The 21,251-nt window shown below is 42.0% G+C and overlaps 1 protein-coding gene and 1 pseudogene across 1 annotated transcript in view; one reads left to right on the forward strand and one right to left on the reverse strand.

Annotated features, from left to right (window-relative positions):
* The first annotated feature begins 2,620 nt into the window (after positions 1–2,620).
* Positions 2,621–10,093, forward strand: LOC138964174 (uncharacterized; annotated as a pseudogene).
* Positions 10,094–11,310: 1,217 nt separating this feature from the next.
* Positions 11,311–21,251, reverse strand: part of LOC138964175 (uncharacterized) — a 49,614-nt gene continuing 39,673 nt past the window's right edge. The window contains exons 29-34 of the mRNA XM_070336063.1: positions 19,001–20,156; positions 18,206–18,614; positions 16,665–17,539; positions 15,313–15,509; positions 14,533–14,872; positions 11,311–12,883 (exon numbers count right to left, since the gene is read on the reverse strand). Of these exons, the coding sequence (XP_070192164.1) occupies positions 12,612–12,883; positions 14,533–14,872; positions 15,313–15,509; positions 16,665–17,539; positions 18,206–18,614; positions 19,001–20,156 (3,249 nt within the window). The 3' untranslated portion in view covers positions 11,311–12,611. The remainder of the gene's footprint in view (positions 12,884–14,532; positions 14,873–15,312; positions 15,510–16,664; positions 17,540–18,205; positions 18,615–19,000; positions 20,157–21,251) is intronic.

The following is a 21,251-nucleotide window of genomic DNA, read 5'->3' on the forward strand; positions in this document are numbered from 1 at the left end:
AACAGCCAGCCAGAGAAAAGGGGACAGCGAAACAGTCGGACAGACAATCAGAGGCTAACAGAGACATATTATGGGAAATGGTGAAGGGAGGGAGAGACAGCCAGACAAAGCTCAGTTGAGAAAAAGAAAAATCTTCGAAGAAGCAGAAGGAGAGAGAAATAGAGAGAAAGACCACGGGGGAGAGATGAAGACCGAGACAGACAGACGGAGAGAAAGACCACGGGAGAGAGATGAAGACCGAGACAGACAGACGGAGAGAAAGACCACGGGGGAGAGATGAAGACCGAGACAGACAGACGGAGAGAAAGACCACCGGGGAGAGATGAAGACCGAGACAGACAGACGGAGAGAAAGACCACGGGGGAGAGATGAAGACCGAGCCAGACAGACGGAGAGAAAGACCACGGGGGAGAGATGAAGACCGAGGCAGACAGACGAAGAGAAAGACCACGGGGGAGAGATGAAGACCGAGACAGACAGACGGAGAGAAAGACCACCGGGGGGAGATGAAGACCGAGACAGACAGACGGAGAGAAAGACCACGGGGGAGAGATGAAGACCGAGACAGACAGACGGAGAGAAAGACCACGGGGGAGAGATGAAGACCGAGACAGACAGACGGAGAGAAAGACCACGGGGGAGAGATGAAGACCGAGACAGACAGACGGAGAGAAAGACCACGAGGGAGAGATGAAGACCGAGACAGACAGACGGAGAGAAAGACCTAGACAGAGACAACCAAAGTTGACTTTTGGAGGCAGCGAGAAATATATCGCAACTCACATTGTTCACACTTTTTCAGTTCATGCGCCCATAGCCAATGCCCTTTAAACACAGAACTGAGTGTGTGAATTGCAGGAAATACATCAATAAAGACTGCTTCCTATTTGTGCTTAAAGCAATTAAGCAGGGGCGGAGCAGTTAAGCCAGAGGGGGGGGGGGGTTACTACCTGGGGTCCAGGGGTCGGTAGAGGTGGGGTTCTGTGGGGGGGGGGGGGGGGGGGTCTGGGGGGCAAAGCCCCCCTGAAGCTGAAGAATTTTAGCCACATAATAAACAATTTGTGGCTTATCCTTGATTTTAAACATGATCAACTGGTGTCAGCAGCCACTCATTATTACTTTTAAAGTTAGTATTAAATAATGGCAATTTATCTTCCATGATATCTGCTCCCGACATCATATAGTATGGTTAGAAGAAAGCCGGATATGTCGCATAGGATTGGCAGTTAAAACTGTACAAAAAGGATACTGATTAAACAATTAACACTTCCGCCGGCTTTACAGACAAACACAACAACAACATTCACAAATAATTTTTTTTTACAGCCGAGGGGGGGGGGGGGGGGTCCGGAACCCCTGTAACCACCCCCCTAATCCGCCCCTGTTAAGGGCACATATCTTTCCATAAAAAACAGTTTAGCTTACTAACTCAGATATGCCCATGCTTTTTCATGGAATAAAACCATCCCTCCACTTACACAGTACCACAAATCAATATCCTGACTGCCTACAGCGGAGAGTTGGCTGTTTCGGATGAATGTGTTTCGTAGATTGACACTAGTTACTTTTTAAGAAAGTATTTAATGATAAAATCTCAATCTGCACAGAAAGCATCCATACTCTTCAGTTTTGGTATTCGTCCAAGTACAGACATATTGTCTATTCCCATATAAACGCCTTGCCAGATCGGAGGTGATGTGACGAATCGTATACACAGGAAGCATCCATACTCTTCAGTTTTGGTATTCGTCCAAGTACAGACATATTGTCTATTCCCATATAAACGCCTTGCCAGATCGGAGGTGATGTGACGAATCGTATACACAGGAAGGACTGTGTCTTTCACGAGTCATCAACAACGAACAACAACAACAGCCATATTTGCTATCAGTGAGAGAGACAGACAGACAGACAGAAAGACGGTTACAGACAGACAGTTACAGACAGACAGACAGAGGATGTTGAAACTTCAATGACGATCATTTCTGTTTATGAATCATATTATCAGAGCGGCACTTCACACTTTCATCGTGACCTCGGCCGAAGGTTACTTTTAGGAATGAACGGAAACTGAACGATGCCCGCCTTCCTGGTATTAGTCAAGTCTTTGACCCAATTGCAATGGATTTTTAAAGGCGCTGTCGTTTTCTGTTTAGTGTGTGCATTGTTCAACAGAAAATGTGTTGTTCAGTGTATCATGATATGTGATGCTTTCCTGTATTATGCATATGTATTAGTTTTATTTCAAAATAGTGCTATACTATTAACCGCATAAAATCTCGTGTTTGAGTGGTTTTTTCAGATTTTCAGATACCAAAAACACCGAGATTTTTGCGAGCTCTGCTCAGTCACACTTACGTCCAAAGTAGAAACGACAGAAAATGCAGCGTCAGATGTTGTTGGGCATTACGTTAACTACTCATGGTTGAAAGAAACCAAGAGGTTGCACACCTTTAACTACAATGCAAAGAGTTCCAGTACAAACCTTCAACCACAATCACCCCCCTCCCTCCAACCCCTTCACCATCCTTCATTATCCCCGTCCCCCACCCACCACCACCACCCCACCCTTTCTTATTGTGATTTTGTCTCAAGTTTTTCAGTTTTGGAGCTACTCTTTCTTGGAAATGGTGCAAACCTGCAGTTCAATGAGGATCTCGCAGATTGTGCATTATTGACATAGTACTGCAGTGCCATTTGTCTTCAAGATTGTGCATAGTTGACACAATGCTAATGCACAATTTGTCTTTCAAGAGTGTACATAGTTGACAAAATACTGCAATGCAATTTGTCCTTCGAGTGTGCATTGTTGACAAAAATTAATACTCGTTCTGCTGTTCAGTCTTTTAAGCGTGTGCATTGTTAACAAAATACTCTTCATAATACCGCTGCACAGCCTTTTAAGGGAATGCATTTGAGTCAAAATAGTTATGAGATTTTTTTCTTTTCGTCAAAGGTGCATTGTTGACTAAATATTGCACTTTAATTTGTTCTTCTATTGTGCATTCTTGACAAAATACTGCAACGTAGTTTATTTTTCAAGAGTGTGCATTAATAAAAAATGTAAAAAACAACAACCGGCAATACATTGTGTCTTGCAAGACCATTTTAGGCACAGTTCCCTTCGAGACATTTGCAGCTGAAATTAAAGATGGTGTGAACCTGTAGTCGATCAAATCTGATCAGTCACAAGTCGGTATTTTGATAAATGTTACATAGAAACACCGTACATAATGACATTTAAGATCTTCGAACGCGTGGGGAAGATAATATCGTGTGAGTTGTGTTAAGCGTGTGTGTGATTTTCATCTTCAGAATGTTAATATTTTTCTGGATTGCTTTCTTCGCTTGCAGCCGTGCGACAATTGCTTCCTACGGTTTGTTAGAGAAATCCTAAGCATGTCAAGTTTTGTTTGTTTACTGGTGTGTGTGTGTGTGTGTGTGTGTGTGTGTGTGTGTGTGTGCGTGCGTGCGTGCGTGCGTGCGTGAGTGCGTGCGTACGTACGTAGGTGCGTGCGTGCGTGCGTGTGTGCATATGTATGCGTAAGTCTGTCTGTGTGTATGTGTGTCTGTCTATGTGTGTGTCTGTCTGCCTGCCTATGTCACGGTGCCTGTCTGTCTGTGTTTACTTGTCATCTGCCTACCCAAAATATGTGACTGTATATGTTTGTGTTTGTAAGTCTCCCAGTGCCGGATGTCTGTGTGTCTGTTTTATAGATTGTGTTATTCCAACATTTCTAAACCTTGTTAACTTCAACCTTGCTCTGCAGCAAATCTAGCCAAATCTGTTACGGTTGTCCATGGCACTACAGCAACGCCAAAGTTCCTCAACTACCTCTATGAAACTGGACCATCGTGTGTGACCTTGTCGTCTGTCACTGCCACTGCTGGTGTGGATGTGGGCTTTGGTGTGGAGCAATGGGATGTCCACACCATACGCACTGTGCTCGTTTATCTTCCGAAAGGTAAGAGTTTTGTGGATAACTGGTGGTCAAAGTCAACATAAGAGACGGGATATGCCTGACATACATGTATGTACCGTGCTCGTTTATTATCCGAAAGGTAAGAGTTTTGTGGATAACTGGTGGTCAAAGTCAACATAAGAGACGGGATATGCCTGACATACATGTATGTACCGTGCTCGTTTATTATCCGAAAGGTAAGAGTTTTGTGAATTACTGGTGGTCAAAGTCAACTTAAGAGACGGGATATGCCTGACATACATGTATGTACCGTGCTCGTTTATTATCCGAAAGGTAAGAGTTTTGTGGATAACTGGTGGTCAAAGTCAACATAAGAGACGGGATATGCCTGACATACATGTATGTACCGGGCTCGTTTATTATCCGAAAGGTAAGCGTGTAGTGGAATCTTGGTGCCCTACAGTCAAGATATGAGATGGGGTTAACTATGGAATATTCATACTTTATGTATCAGGCCATGAGTTGAACACGGGTCAATTGGAGTCCAAATAAAAGGTGTAACAAACTATGGGATAATCATGCAATTCGCACTGTGCTCGTTTATCTACCGAAAGAGTTTACTTATGTTCAATTATGCTTTATGATCGTGTCTTTGTGTTATTAGAAATGCGATGTGGTGCCAAAAGACAAATGTCCATGTGTATGTAAAATGAAAATGGACATTAAAGTTTTCTTATCTTATCTTATCTTATTTTATGTTGTGTCGTTAATGTTATCCTTTTAAAGTTTTGTTCCAAAATATTTAATCTGTGTTTTCTAAAGGGTCTAGAGTGGAAGATATTGAAGCAACAGCACTTCGATCAAGTGGCCGCACGCGGTTGACATTATCCGATGACATCATCACATCCCCTCGTTACGTCATTGGCGTGTGGAGGGGGACTGCTCGCCCCGACGTCATCAGAGTCAGTTCTAAGATGGCGATGAACGAATTCGTCATTTGTTTAGTTAAAATCTACGGTGAGTGCTGTATATTTTGAAATACGTTGAAAGGGGGACCACACGTTCAAATGTTCATATATTTCACAAAATCAGAACTTGTCACACCATAGTTTCCATGAAAAATGAACTACGATCACCATTGAACCGCACTGGACAAAGAGCATCCTTTCATGTGCTGGACCAATTTCTACTGCAATGAATAGTTACTGTTTCATAGTCATGTTCGGTTCTCCTTGTATTAAAATGTACACGCGTGTTCATGTACCCTTTAGTGCCAATAATTCACTGAACGATCATCTTCTCTGTTGCAGATATATCGCTAGAAGAGTACTGTCAATGTGCTGACCCCTGCTTCAAAAATGCTGACACCATTTGCAACGTCACTTCAGTCTGTTCAGTCACTCCTGACCCGGGCATCTGCAGAAAAGGTAATTGATACCTGTCTCTTTCATTAGGTTTTCTTTTCTTTCCTATGTTTTGCTTCGTTGTATTTTGCCCTGTTTTTAACCTGATTGAACGTTGGCGTTTCTTTAAAATGAAATACCCCCCCCCCCCCCCCCTTATTGTCTTTGTCCTTTGTATAATGAAGTTTTCAATCCACTTCTGCCAACGAGGACGTTAACATGTGTCTGTCGTCATCTTCAGTAAACGTAGCCCTAAACAAACCGGCAGCGATGAGCACCCGCTACCGGAAGTCTGGCAATGCGTCCTTGGCGGTGAACGGCATGACGGGAACGACATTCAGCGGACCAGGGTACACCGATGACGTCACCCAGTGGAACTGTCTGCAGACTGACCTTGGTGACTCGGCGCCATATTGGCAGGTTGACCTTGGAAAGCAGTATGCTGTCAGCACTGTCGTCATCTATCGACTTGGAACAGGTTGGTTGTTTTTACACTGTTGCTCTGGAACACTTCCAACTGTTGATTTTCTTTGTATTTGTATTTTGTTGCGTTCTCATCTTATTCAGGAAGGAGCATGCTGTTCGATATGTCGGCTCGGAATAGGTTGGCGGTTATATTATTGTTCTCAATGACTCTGCCTCTTGCTTTTCCTAGTTTTTGTATTTAGTCAAGTTTTGACTAAATATTTTAACGTAGAGGGGGGAATCGAGACGAGGGTCGTGGTGTATGTGTGTGTGTGTGTGTGTGTGTGTCTGTGTGTGTGTCTGTCTGTGTGTGTGTGTAGAGCGATTCAGACCAAACTACTGGACCGATCTTTATGAAATTTGACATGAGAGTTCCTGGGATTGATATCCCCGAACGTTTTTTTCTTTTTTTTGATAAATGTCTTTGATGACGTCATATCCGGCTTTTCGTGAAAGTTGAGGCAGCACTGTCACACTCTCATTTTTTAACCAAATTGATTGAAATTTTGGCCAAGTAATCTTCGACGAAGGCCGGACTTCGGTATTGCATTTCAGCTTGGTGGCTTAAAAATTAATTAATGACTTTGGTCATTAAAAATCTGAAAATTGTAAAAAAAAATTTTTTTTTTAAAACGATCCAAATTTACGTTTATCTTATTCTTCATCATTTTCTAATTCCAAAAACATATAAATATGTTATATTCGGATTAAAAACAAGCTCTGAAAATTAAATATATAAAAATTATTAGTAAAATAAAATTTCCGAAATCGATTTAAAAACAATTTCATCTTATTCCTTGTGGGTTCCTGATTCCAAAAACATATAGATGTGATATGTTTGGATTAAAAACACGCTCAGAAAGTTAAAAAGAATAGAGATAAAGAAAAGCGTGCTATCCTTCTCAGCGCAACTACTACCGCGCTCTTCTTGTCAATTTCACTGCCTTTGCATCGAGCGGTGGACTGACGATGCTACGAGTATACGCTCTTGCTGTAAAAATGCAGTGAGTTCAGTTTCATTCTGTTAGTTCGACAGCTTGACTAAATGTTGTAATTTCGCCTTACGCGACTTGTTTCTCTTTGTTTTTGTGTGTGTTTGTTTCTGGATTTATACTCTTGTTCTTGTTCTGTCTGCCAAATTTGCCTTTGAACTTTAGCTGTGTTTAATTGTTTCGTCTGAATGGTAATAAGCTTGTTTTTAAGCACTGTCGTTCGTAGAAACATATTGGTCGTTGTACTGTTGTTATGGCCCTGTCTGTTGCGTTTCAATGTCATAGTATTTTGGCTATTTTTTAGTTCTCGTTTATCCAGGAAAAAGCGTGCTTTTGTTACCAGAGCAAGTCGGTCGTTGTTCTAGCTATGTCTTTTTATTTGTATGCTTTTCTTTCTCTCAATTACCTCTGTTTGTGTGTGTGTGTGTGTGTGTGTGTGTGTGTGTGTGTGTGTGTGTGTGTGTGTGTGTGTGTGTGTGTGTGTGTGTGTGTGTGTGTTTTACATTTAGTCAAGTTTTGTTTTTCCTTGTTGTTGTTTTTCTTGCACTAGCTTTGAGCCTGTATACTAATCTCAGCCACTGTGTGTTTCAGAGGCTGGCAAGCAGAGAATGAACAACGTGGTTATTACCGTGGACGGCAAGCTATGCAAGGAAATATCATCCGCTGCCATGACAACCATATACAGAGATGAAGAGAAGATGGTAGTAGTATGCCAGGACCCAACACCGGAGGGAAGATACGTCAAAGTGTTCAGAGAAGGACCGAGAGACAGTACTGTCATTGGCCTCTGTGAGGTGCAAATCTGGGGTAAGCACCGCCTGAGTCGGATGGAAGTTATTTGGAGCTGTGTGAAAGTGCGTTTGTTTATGTAATTGTGTGTGTGTGTGTGTGTGTGTGTGTGTGTGTGTGTGTGTCAGTGTCAGTGTGTGCGGGGTGTGTGTGTGTGTGTGCGTGTATGTATGTGTGTGTGTGTGTGTGTTAGTTTGTATGATGTGTGTGTGTGTGTGTGTGTGTGTGTGTTAGTGTGTATGATGAGTGTGTGTGTGTGTAAACAGCTTTCTTTCTCTTCCCCCCTGCCTCACCCGTGTAAGCTGGCATAGATTAAAAGAAGTGTACCCCCACTCATCTACATAGAATAACAATAGAAATGTCATCTATCTCTGATATTGTATGTCCCCACAGAGTGCAAGAGCGGTTTCTATGGTAACGACTGCAAGAACACATGCGGGACAGGATGTGACGAAGGACAGTGTAACACGACTACAGGCCACTGCTCCTGTCGTCCTGGTTACCATCTTCCGCTGTGTACAACAAGTAAATATACCATTTTTTCGAATTTAATATAAGCACTTAATCCTTTGTCACCATTGAAGTATACTCATATAAAGTCGAACCTGCCCTTGCAACCAACCTCTCGAAAGCGACTACCTGCCCACAACGACCACTCCCAAGGATCACAGACGATTTTTTTCTACATAATTAACCTTTCCATAGCGACCACCTTGTAAAGGCCACTTTTGGTCGGTCCCTTGGATGGTCGTTATAGTCAGGTTCGACTCAACAGATGTGTGCCATGAAGAAAGTACTCATTCTTCCTAGTTCAAATACAACTACTTTCAAATTGTACACTTCAGATAATATTTCCGCCAGTACAACATGCATTTGCTGAAAGAAATCGACGTTACCAATAGGTAAAGCGACAACTGGTAACTCTGCTGTGTTGAAAGATAGAGCTGTATTCTTGTCATGTTTGCACCTACGAACTTCACTTCACTTAAGTTGAAATTGGGTTCTCACTTCTGAGAACGTCTTGCTCAGACTCAAAGTAATATCGTCCAGTCAGTCGAAGGGAAGTAACCCTTTTAGATACGCACTGCGTACATAATGCATCAGACAGCGGGATAAAGTACACATGGACTGAGTTGTAACCCCAATGTATAACTATGAGTCACAGATCACTGCTCATACCGTCATGGTTACCAGCCTCAAAAACGTAATCATTACAGGTAGTAAAATCACCGAAGCGTGTCTACTTCCGTCAAGACAGACCTAACTGTTCATGGAGTCACGTAATTTCCATTTTAGATGTGCAATAAAGTTATTCTTCTCTCAAATTCTTAAATACCCACATACAGTTAAATCTATTACCTTTAAAGGTCTATTGTAATTTGCAACACGGGAATAACACGTGTTTAAACCAAATATTGAGATACCAGGACAAGAAAAATATGCTTTTTGTTTTTAAATTTCTTAATTTTATTTTATTTTATTTCAGAAATGGAGAGGGATGACAAGAAGATTCCCTACTACGCAGAGTGGCGGCAGGAGTTGCGTGTGTTATCGGTGTCGTTGTACTGGCCACAACACTCCTCTGCAAGAACTCGTGAAAAGGGAAATGTTTTTTAGTTGTTCGATTTTAGTTAGACCTGTGAAAACGCTGTTCCAGCCTGTCTGTGCGACGAACAACGAAAACAAACCGCACCTCATGATATTACAGCCGTGATATAAACGGACACACAGAGAAACAGACAAGTAAACAGATTCATGCAAGCACGGACGCAAGTAAAGACCTCCTCCCCCTACCCCGAAATACACATACACACCTAGGCCTCAAATGAAAGTAAACTGTTAAGCAAAAAACAACAACAACAAACACACAACAACAACAACAAAATAGTGAGAAATAATAGGAACAGGTTCAGGTATGCCAGAGATGTAGCTTCTCATTTGAGTTATTGTGTTTGTGTTTGAAGGATGTGTATTCCATATCGTTGTGTTATTGTCGGCCATGGGGGCAACCCGAGTACCGAATGCAGGCATCTTTGAATGAAGATGTCAAATTAATAAAAGCATTTACTTCCTTTTAGTAAAATGTTTCTACCAAATAATTAACACAAAACATGTGTTACGTACGTTTTGTTAGTGTGTGAATCATAGCTTTCATTCCCTGCAGATGAAGCTGAGAGAGCTAGCCGGAAAAAAATCCAAGAACTTGTGTGAATGAAACTCACGCTGCAAGAGCGACAACCACACCAACGTGGCTCTCTCCGACACAGTCGCTCCCCCTGTATACCGGCAGTTGTTGCATGATTTCTTTGTTTTTAACGTCACCCCATTAATCATTGCCTCGAATTAACGTATTAATTCTTTGTTTTTAACGTGACCTCATTAATCATTCCTAAATAATTGCATCGCGTGTTTCTTCTCAGAAAGTTTCTTGGACAATTTCTTAGATACGTTTTGTATCTGAATCATAAGTGTGTGTCTGCGACGTTTTGCGAATGCGACGTTTTGTTTTTGTCATAAATTAAACGTTTCAATAACATAACATCTTAGTTTTTTTATTCTGAATTTTGGAACGTTGGCAGTCTATTTGTTTTTACATTTAGTCGAGTTTTGACTAAATGTTTTAACATGGACGGGGAATCGAGATGAGGGTTGTGGTGTATGTGTGTGAGTGTGCGCGTATGCGTGTATGTACTGTGTGTGTGTGTGTGTGTAAAGAGCTATTCAGAGAAACTACTGGACCGATCTTCATGACACTTGACATGAGAGTTCCTAGGTAAAATATCCCCAGATTGAAAAAAAATTTTTTTTGATAAATATCTCTGATGACGTTATATCCGGTGGGTTTTTTAAAAGTTGAGGCAGCACTGTCAGACTAATTTTTTCATCTAAATAGGTTGAACATTTGGTCAAGTAATCTTCGACGAAGCCCGAACTTTGGTATTGCATTTCAGCTTGGTGGCTTAACAATTAAGTAATGAGTTTGCTAATTAAAGTTGTCATTACAATCGATTTTTCGCAAACAGATTTAAAATTGATTGCATCGTAATCTTCATCAAATTCTAAATCTAAAAAATATAATACATATGTCATGTTAACTCTTAAAATATGATCACAATTACTGAAAATAGGTTAATTAGTACTAGGATTATAAGTTAAGAAATCAAAAATGAATTCATCTTATTCTTTATCATTTCCTGATTCCAAAACCATATAGATATAATACGTTGTATTCAAAACAAGCTCAGAAATTTAAAAAGAATACAGAAAAGCGCGCTTTCCTTCTTACCGCAGTACGCTACTTCGCTATACTGGCTTGTCAGTTTCACTTCGTGTTGCACGGTAAAAGTGAGCGATTTCCTTGCGCCGCGGGGATTGACAAAGCTGTTTTGTCTTGGTGAAAAATGCAGTTTGTTCAGTTTCATTCTGTGCGTTCGACAGATGGACTAAATGTTGTAATTTCGCCTTACGCGACTTGTTGGATAATAACGTCACGACTAAACAAACTCTAGGGCAGGGTATTCTTCGAGGGTGTCTATGCAGCGAATAATGTACGCATGAAAATGGTGAACAAACTTGGTAAACACGAGCACCACTCCCAACGTCTAACCCCACACGTGCACGCACACAACACACCACAAACAACAACAAAAACAAAAACAACAACAACAACAACAACAACAACAACAAAAACAACAACAACAAAACACACTTAAACAAACAATAATCGAGTGTGGGTGGTTGAGTAATGATTGTTTATGTTGTTGTTTTGCTTGGTTGGTTCTTTGCTTATTCCAGTCAGTTGCACATAACAACACAAGAAGCCCATTTACAAAAAACAAAACAAAAGAAGTTGTGAAAAGTAAAAACAAAACAAAACATGTTGTGGCATTCACTTATTCACAAACGCTTACAACCATTTTCAGTGTAAGAATAACAAACTTAACAAAGGCAATACAAAATGCTATTACTATTTCCTTTAAAACCTAAACTGCGTTACGGTTACAAAAGCTAGGAGACAACGTACACAATAACTGATACTGAAACGAGCCAAGAACGAACAGTACTAAAAGAAAAGTAAAGAAAGAACATGGTATTTTCTTTATGTATGTTTTAAACATATATTTGGAAAAATGACCTATTATTCATTTCCGCGTGCTGATCATCTAGTTTGGTTTGAATTTCATTACAGTCTGCTGTGTTTTTAATATGCTTGTAAAAGAAGAATATTGTCAAGCACTATTGTGCTGACTTTACAAAGAAGCAGAACGCTCTTATAACTGGGTGAAGCACAGACTCGGCTTATATAAATGGTTCGTGTCTCCGCGAAGTAGAACGACAGATTGTCTAGCCTATCTATAATGTCACACATTTGTTGTAATGTCCTGGGATACATTCCTCTTTCCAGCCCTACACGTTTTCCTGCAAACCTTGCATTCATATCTTTCCAAGGAGATATATTGTCTGAAGTTCAAATGATGATACAGTTTCAAAATAAAATAAAATAAAGTGTATAGTTTTATTACAGGATGTTGTATGAGAGATAGCATAGGCCGTGTATAGTTATTTTTTTTCTCAGGATCATCACTGCACTTTACCATGAACGAAGCTATATAAAGGATTGTCAATTTCTGTCCATGTTAGTCAGAAAGTTATCGCATAAATACATGATCACAAATTTTCTTACAAGTGTTGAAAAAAGTCAATATTTCAGATTTACAGAAACACTGACTACCGGTGAAACTTCCAGATACCTACAAATATGGCTGGACTTCTACGTACATACCAGCATTACGTGTACCATACAAATATTCGAACACCATTACATTATATTCCTACCACAATATTTTATGATACGTTTTACGGTTTATAAAACCATTTTTTGTAGGAGTAAAATATTTACCAGAATACAGCAACAACAAAATATCTATATACTACTGAAACACCATAAAACTACGAGTGCATATATCTACGATATGAAGTGGACACTATACGGTCTAAAAACACACCAGTCTTCTGATGTTGTCATGCATAGATCGAATTTACACCCTCAAACTGTCAGTGTAGATTTCAAATATTCCATTACCGTAAATGGCCTGCACAGTGACATAAACTACTGAAACCGAATTCGGAATCCACCCCGTGTATTTTGCCTCCTTAGTGGTCACGTGGTTGATGACGTTACCATAACCTACGTCAGTGCCGGCATAAACGGAATAGATGACGTCATTGGTGAGACGGAACACATCTTGCCAGTTGAGGACAATCTCTCGTTCACCATTAGTCTCTGTCACCGTTGCTTGGACTTTTTTGCCTGATGGAGAAAATCGAGAACAATCAGGTAATTTGACTATTGAAAATGAAGACAGGTCAAACTGAACAATTTGTTAAATGCTCGCAAATAGCAGGATTTGATTCACCGCAATTAAAACACAAACACATTCTTTCAGTGATGTTAGTTATCATCATGACCTCTTCATAGCTCTTTAAGTTTGTTACCAATGCGTAACTATTGATGAAGGATGGCTTATTTGTCCACCCGTCTGTACGTGTTGGCTTGTTTGTGTGTTACTCTTTGCTCAACAAAATTCTTCTCTTTCGTTTCACTTTTAGGGGAGAGAACCTTGTTTGAAACGATCTGTAGCAAATTTTATATCGAACAGGGGCGGAGCAGTTAAGCCAGAGGGGGGGTGGGGGGTGGGGGTTACAACGTGGGGTCTAGGGTTAGACCCCTTGTGGGGTACAGGGGCAAAGCCCCGTTGGGGGGTCTGAAGAGTTTTAACTATTTTATGAACAATTTATGGCTTATCCTTGATTTTAAACATGATCAACTGGTGTCAGCAGCCATTCATTTTTACATTTAGTCAAGTTTTGACTAAATGTTTTAACATAGAGGGGGAATCGAAACGAGGGTCGTGGTGTATGTGTGTGTGTGTGTGTGTGTGTGTGTGTGTGTGTGTGTGTGTGTGTGTGCGTGCGTGCGTGTGTGTAGAGCGATTCAGACCAAACTACTGGACCGATCTTTATGACATTTTCCATGAGAGTTCCTGGGATTGATATCCCCGAACGTTTTTTTCATTTTTTTGCTAAATGTCTTTGATGACGTCATATCCGGCTTTTCGTGAAAGTTGAGGCGGCACTGTCACGCTCTCATTTTTCAACCAAATTGGTTGAAATTTTGGTCAAGTAATCTTCGACGAAGCCCGGACTTCGGTATTGCATTTCAGCTTGGTGGCTTAAAAATTAATTAATGACTTTGGTCATTAAAAATCTGAAAATTGTAAAAAAATAAAATTTTTTTATAAAACGATTCAAATTTACGTTCATCTTATTCTCCATCATTTTTGGATTCCAAAAACATATAAATATGTTATATTTGGATTAACAACAAGCTCTGAAAATTAAAAATATAAAAATTATTATCAAAACTAAATTGTCGAAATCAATTTAAAAACACTTTCATCTTATTCCTTGTCGGTTCCTGATTCCAAAAACATATAGATATGATATGTTTGGATTAAAAACACGCTCAGAAAGTTAAAACGAAGAGAGGTACAGAAAAGCGTGCTATCCTTCTCAGCGCAAGTACTACCCCGCTCTTCTTGTCAATTTCACTGCCTTTGCCACGAGCGGTGGACTGACGATGCTACGAGTATACGGTCTTGCTGAAAAATTGCATTGCGTTCCGTTTCAATCTGTGAGTTCGACAGCTACTTGACTAAATGTTGTATTTTCGCCTTACGCGACTTGTTTCTTTTTAAGTTAGTATTAAACATTTTTGGGGGGACAGCCGGGGGGGGGGGGGGGGGGGTCCGGAACCCCTGTGACCACCCCCCTAATCCGCCCCTGTCGAATATTATTTTGTGCAGCCCCACCCCCCACCCCCGGGTTTTTTTTTTTACCTGACCATCCGACTCTTTCTTTCTGACCATTACTTTTTGTGTGTGTGTGACCATTACTGACCTGTCAAAACCGGTCTGCTGTCATCGAGTGGAACAGAAGCGGAGACCACTTCGGACACCATCTGTCGCTCGTTGGACCCACGAAGCTGCACCGTGACCATTGCTTCCCCTGCCCTCAGAGCCTTTCTCTCAAGCACGACCGACGATTTGTACACGTGCAAGGGCGACCACTCGCCCAAGGGACGCGACTCGAGCAAGAAGCGATACTGTAGCTGGGCCAGCGTAGGGTCGTCTGTGCTGTGCCAGTGGAAGTTCAGACTGGAGTTGGCAGATCTGGTCAAAGTGTCGTAGTCTTCGTAGGGCGAGGCGAAAGCGTTGTTGGACAGGGACGAAATATGCACCTGGAGGGGGCAACGAATTTAATAATGAAAGTGTGAAACTGTAAGGAGACTCGCATGTAATGTGTGAGCAAACACGTCTGAGGTACTCAAGCAGGGGAAAATAATGAATAGATGAACAAACAAAATGAAACTGAGATTGAAAATATGTTTAGCGTGAATGCATCCTAAATGTTACAAGGGAGTGTATTTTATGCATAGCTAATTGAACAAATGACCTTTGACCCGACATCGCATCAACCAAGTCGATGAAAACTTTATATTCCAAGTTCCACATAGGAGTAGTCTCTGCGTAAAAAGTTCATTACCGCTACTCGCAGTTACTGGTTGTAGAGAGAGACTGTCAGTCATGAAGTAAACACGAGAACGTTACTAAAAACTACTTACCAAAAGCAAAAGCAAAACTATGTGAAAAACAACAACAACAACAACAACAAACAGACCTGTGTCATGTTTGGAGGACGCAGCAGAACCACCAATGGCCGAGAGATCACTTCCTTCTGGATTTGAACCCCATTCTCACAAACAACAGAAACCCGGATCTGTGCCCCATGGCGAGGATTTTGTAATGGCCATAGGCATCTGCCGGGTGTGACGTCACTCGTTGATTTGAGGCTGGCACCTTCCGTTTCTTGACCCTCTGTGTCGACGGTTGAAAAAAACAAACCCGCAATTGTCATTTATTGTGATAAGATCGCACATGCTGCTAAGTTAGTACTTGCGGATGAAGAGGCTCATATCCTATATTGATCTGTATCCTACTACTCCCGTCACCCCGAAACGGAAAAAAACCCCAAACAAAAGAAACCTGAATAACGAAAAACTCAAGGAATGACAAACAGGACTTGGACAGATACTAGTATCCATGCAAACATGTTTAACAAAAGTCTTTAAAAAATAACTAGGCCTACAACACACGCATACAAACTCAAAGCGGAATAAATGATTGACTCATGAATATCCTTCTCCATAAGACACTGCACTCTAAACTGAAGTGTTCCACTTTTAAACACATTTTCCGTAACCAGTCTTGAACACAGTGTGACATAGTACAGGGTGACCCAAAAAAAAAGAGTACCCAAACAAAACGTCATAAATTAAACAAAAATAAAGCAATCTTCATAAAATGTATTTACACACACAAGTAGCCTCTGCATGATTTGCACAGAAAATTTTAGCGTTCTAGCTTGTCTTTCAGGAAAGTTATGCTCATTCTACAGAACATGCTCCAAATGGCCTCCGCGCCGCTGCAGGCAAACTTGAACTCGCCGCGCAAAGTTATCAATCACCCGCACACACTCCTGTTGCGAGATTCCGCGAATGGTTGTTGTGATGGCTCTCTTGAGTTCTGTGATTGTCTGTGGGTTGTTCCTGTAGACGTTGTCTTTCAGGAACCCCCAAAGATAGAAATCTGGGGGATTTAAATCCGGGGGAGGCCATTTGGAGCATGTTCTGTAGAATGAGCATAACTTTCCTGAAAGACAAGCTAGAACGCTAAAATTTTCTGTGCAAATCATGCAGAGGCTACTTGTGTGTGTAAATACATTTTATGAAGATTGCTTTATTTTTGTTCAATTTATGACGTTTTGTTTGGGTACTCTTTTTGGGGGGTCACCCTGTACATAGTTCTACTAGCAACAGTAGCCCACATGGTCCACACACAAGAGTTCTAGTAGAATTATATAGTATGTTTTACTGTGTTCAAAACTGGTCACAGAAAGGATGTTCAAAAGTGGAACACTTCAGTTTAGAGTGTGGCTGATCCACGAAATCATAAGAGATAGGAACAACCAACCTAGGTGACAGTTACAGCTGTTGACCCCACTCTCCGTATCCTCCGCCGTCCACTCTGCCTCCACCTGAACGCTGCTCGTGTTGCCTGGACTCTCATCCGGGTACCTGACCTTGACCTTGACCTCTGACACGATGGGCGGCGTGTGATCCGAACGAATGGATCGTGATATGAAGCGTGAAAGTTGCCCCGCGTGGTTCTCTGCGACCACGACTGCGTACACAGGCATATTGTGTTGCACGTGCGTAGTGAGTTCAAAGTGTCCGCTGTGACCAACAGAGGTGAGTGGCTGCACCTGTAGTCCCCCTGGCGTCGTACCCAACCCGACCTTCAGCGACTTTATCCCGGACTCTTTGTCTCTGACTCTGGAGCACACCGACACTGAGTACTCGGACATGTGCTGAATGCTGACAGCTCCTTCGTCGGAATAGTCAAAGTCTTCGCAAACAAAAAGTGTTACCGTTATTATAGTTTCAGGATTGGCTCTGACGATGACAGACACGGTGCTATCTGCGTCTGGGGAGAGTATGAACTCGTGCTTGGCAACGGCAACTTCATTCTGGGAGCGCTTAAAAATAAGGGGCCGTTTTGTTTCTTCGACTTGGACGTATCCTTCTGCAGCAGGGTGCAAGCCTGACGCGTCTACCTCTATCTTGACGACATTTTCTTCTTGGAAGGCAGGGGGACTGAGCTTAGCAGAGTAGGTGCCGAAGTGGAAGCTTGAAGACTGTTCGTACACCATCACCTGCGTATCGTTAAGTTGAAAGCTTCGGCAAGTCAGACCCTCAGGGGGTGTAGTGTCTACCAGTAAAGGAGGTGACCACACGATCAGACTCTCCAGGCCTGCTGAATCCCTAGCGTTAACGGCAATACTGTACCTGCAAAACCCCACATCAAATCCATTTCACAATATATTGCTTAATTTCAACAAATGACACACATCTATGCCGACTAGAATTGCACAATGATAGACTACTTGTGCAAAGTGAAGATATCAAATTTACATTAACAGTGATCATATGGGGAAGTAAAGAGTAGCTGCTCCTGGCTTGAAATATTTAAGCGGGGTAGTCTAAATTCAACTAAAATTGGGAAAGTACGGAATTAAAAGACGAGATATATCTATTCAATAAAGCATAACAAATAATACAGTACCGCACAACATGTTTAAACCCAGAGAGCAGACAAGTCATAACATGCAGATAAAACAAATGCAGGTAGCTAATTACACAGAAACTCACACACACCCCTGCATAACTCGACTATTGTGGCTGTGAGCTGTTCACTGGAACAAAGCCACCCGAGTTACACGCCAATGGGATAATAAAGCATGGCACGAAATAAAATTAATATGAATCAACCGAATGAAAAATGTTGATGTACTCCCGCCCTCGCTCTTCTTACATTAAGTTACAAAGTTGCTAGACCTTCCACGTGTACATGTGAATCATTATTCTGCTTTAACATTTTTTTTTAAATCAGACAGTGTTTTCAGACAACGACCAACTATCCTAAAATAAAATAAGATTTACAAAAATATGTACCTATGACCGTGTTCAAGCCCGAAGTCATCAAACGTGTAGGAAGTCTTCACTCCAGCGTCTTGGAAGGGAAGCAGCGGGGTTGTGCTGTTAGGACCAGTCTCGTCATATACCGTCACATGGTACGACGTCACGCCAGACTCCTTGTCCTCAAAGCCAGTCCAGGAGGCGGAGAGGGAGGTGGCCGAGAACTGGGCGTGTGTGTGGGTGTAACGCCCACCCGTGAAGACCACACCCGGGGTAGGCGGGGTGCTGTCCACTGACACGCCGTCAGACACAGCCGTGGTCTGCAGACCGGCCGAGTTCCAGGCGCGGACACTGACGTAGTAGCGGGCTCCTGTTTCCATGGCGGAACTTGAGAAGGAGTGGTTGGCGCTCAGACCCACGTCAGTCAGCTTTACGAAGTCGTCAGCTGGAGAGAAGAAAATACTGATGTAAAGCACATTTGAGTGATTTTAACAATGAAAAACAAAACACACAACAAAAATACACGACAAAACACATAACGGCAAATTGACTACATACTGAACGTGTAGTACATGTATCTTCTACACGTTAAGTAAAAAGTGACCAAAAACCATTGACACGCATCAGAGTAAAACTGCGTTGATTCCAGCACAAACACCTGCATAGGCACACCGTTGTGAGCAGTAGTACTTGTAAAGGCAAACTATCATTCACAAGCACTTGTGAAACTGAAGGTTAGATTATTAATTCAGCAACGCCGTTCAATAATGTTGTGTAGGTTTGATCTGCGCGACAGTCAATTTCTTAACTCACTTATCATGGCTGACTTACCCAAAGGTGAAGTTCCGACCCAGATCTCATATTTTGCAACTTCGCTCTCTCCATCCAAAAAGACGTCCTGCCAGCATGCAAAGACTCTCGGTTCCTCAGTGATGAAGTCAACGTCGGCTTGGCAAGACGCGTCTGACTCTGTCACGGTGTGTCCACGACGAAGCTGCGGCGGACTGTGATCGACGTAGACGGGACCAGATACGAATGTCACGTACTCTTCTTTCGACATCCACACTCGCACGTGCAAAACATAGCTTTCCTGCGACTGTAGCATTCGAGTTGCTGGTAAGCAGTGCACGGCAATCATGTTGCGGCCTACATCGTACCAGATTTTCTCTGTGTCCGTGTCAAACACTCCCTCTCCGGGTGTCGTGTTGGCAAGGCTGTAGCTCCATTGAAATCGCGAGATATTACTCAGCTGTGACGAGTCAGAAAGGTTCCAGCGACCTTCCAAGCATTTGCCAGAGGTTGTCAGTGACTGTCCAGACGTTTTGACAACCATGTACGGTAAGACTTTCAGCTCAGCTAATCTAGGGTCGGTCGGACTCAGCTCTTGACAAGAAGGCATGTCAGCGTCGCAGACTTGACCAGTGGATGCGCAGGTACATTCCTGTGTGCAGTAGAAGGCTTCACAAGAGTGGCGCTCTAATGCCAGATTTCCTGAATTTCCGAGCATGTCATCAACGAATGTTTCAACAGATTTCCGTAGAATGGTGCTACGAAGACCAGCTTTATTTTCTGCAACGATGCTCAGGTAAACGATATCCCCTGCCTGTAGTTCTTCAAGGAGAACAATATTGAATGTTTGTATGAGCGTGGAGTTGTCGTGAAGTATTTTTACTTGTCCGCCGGACAGTTCTTCGCCGTCAAATGTTCTACCCGCTGTCACATAGTATGCCTCCATGCCTGACTCTGGATCTGAGAAGGACTTGCAAGATACGTTAACCAATGTGCGCAAATTTCCACTGACATTATCAATCTGCTTTGTCCACGTCAATGGAGACTCCAACATGCCGATGACAGGCGGTGTAGAGTCGACCAGCAGGGTATCGGAGTGAGAGGCTGTACACAGGCTGGCCCCGTTGCAGGCGATCACTGTTGCCCAGTAGGAATCTCCGTCCACAGCAAGGTGCTCGTCGTCCAGTGTCAGCATCAGCTGAATAATAGAAATTAAGGTAAACAATTCTGAAAATATAACCTGATTGACAAGAAAAATAAGCGTTGCGCTGTCTCGAACTTCAGAGCAAAGCGCATTCGCACTTCTACTTCGTATAAGGCACATACAAAAGAGTTCCAGGTTCCCCACCGACCCTTACCCTTCTTTTTGACCCTTTAAAAAAATTCCCCCAGAAATTGCAGATGGCTACCCTTCTCCTATATCTCGTGGACACATCTGGCATGAGTTCCGAAAACTGCTAAAAAACAAAGTCACTGAACTACCATACAAAGTTGCCGACCTACCAACTACATTGTTACTGTCACATCGGAATCAAGTAATCTTGTTGGTGGCCTTAACGATTAAACTATATAGATACAGTCATATCGGTGTTGGTTTAATACTTGACATTTTCATTATTTTGCAGAAATCTATATTACGTCATTCCTATCGTTCATTTTATACTGTTGCTTTAATGACTCCCACATTATTCCAACCTGAATATAGCCCTTCAATGTTTCCAAAATTATCTGAACCCGTGAAATGCATGTATTTACCTCCCAATCGGCTCTTAAATCAACATATATATTTCCACCCAGATACACAATGCTTGCCCCGAACTTTTTCTGATTATCCCCCAAAATTGTTCGAACGTGTGGATACCCTTAAGTAACTTCCCTGTCCGATCCAACATCAACAGGTTCCGATCCTGTGACATAATCCTTCTATAGACGATGTACGGAAACAACTCTGTCAAGTTTGTATGGGTTGTGGAGAGTTGGTTTTCCTTGTTTCAATAGAAACACTGAGACAAGCCTACAATGCAATGTGAAGAATGCCTCATCAGTTTATCTATGGAAAAGCAAGGGAAAATAGGGATAAGCAACTTTTCCACAATCCATAAAATAATACAGGACAGAGTTATTTCCGGAATTCTCCTTGTCGATTTGTGTTTCGTATAATGTTCACTATGTATTGTATATTTTGTAAGCGCCTAGGGCTATATTTAGATTAGGCGCACAAATGTTCATAATAATAATAATAATAATAATTCGTATATTGTCCCAAACGTTTTCGAACTTTCCCAATGTTTGA

Source organism: Littorina saxatilis, linkage group LG4 (genome assembly GCF_037325665.1).
Source record: "Littorina saxatilis isolate snail1 linkage group LG4, US_GU_Lsax_2.0, whole genome shotgun sequence".
Classification (NCBI taxonomy): domain Eukaryota; kingdom Metazoa; phylum Mollusca; class Gastropoda; order Littorinimorpha; family Littorinidae; genus Littorina; species Littorina saxatilis.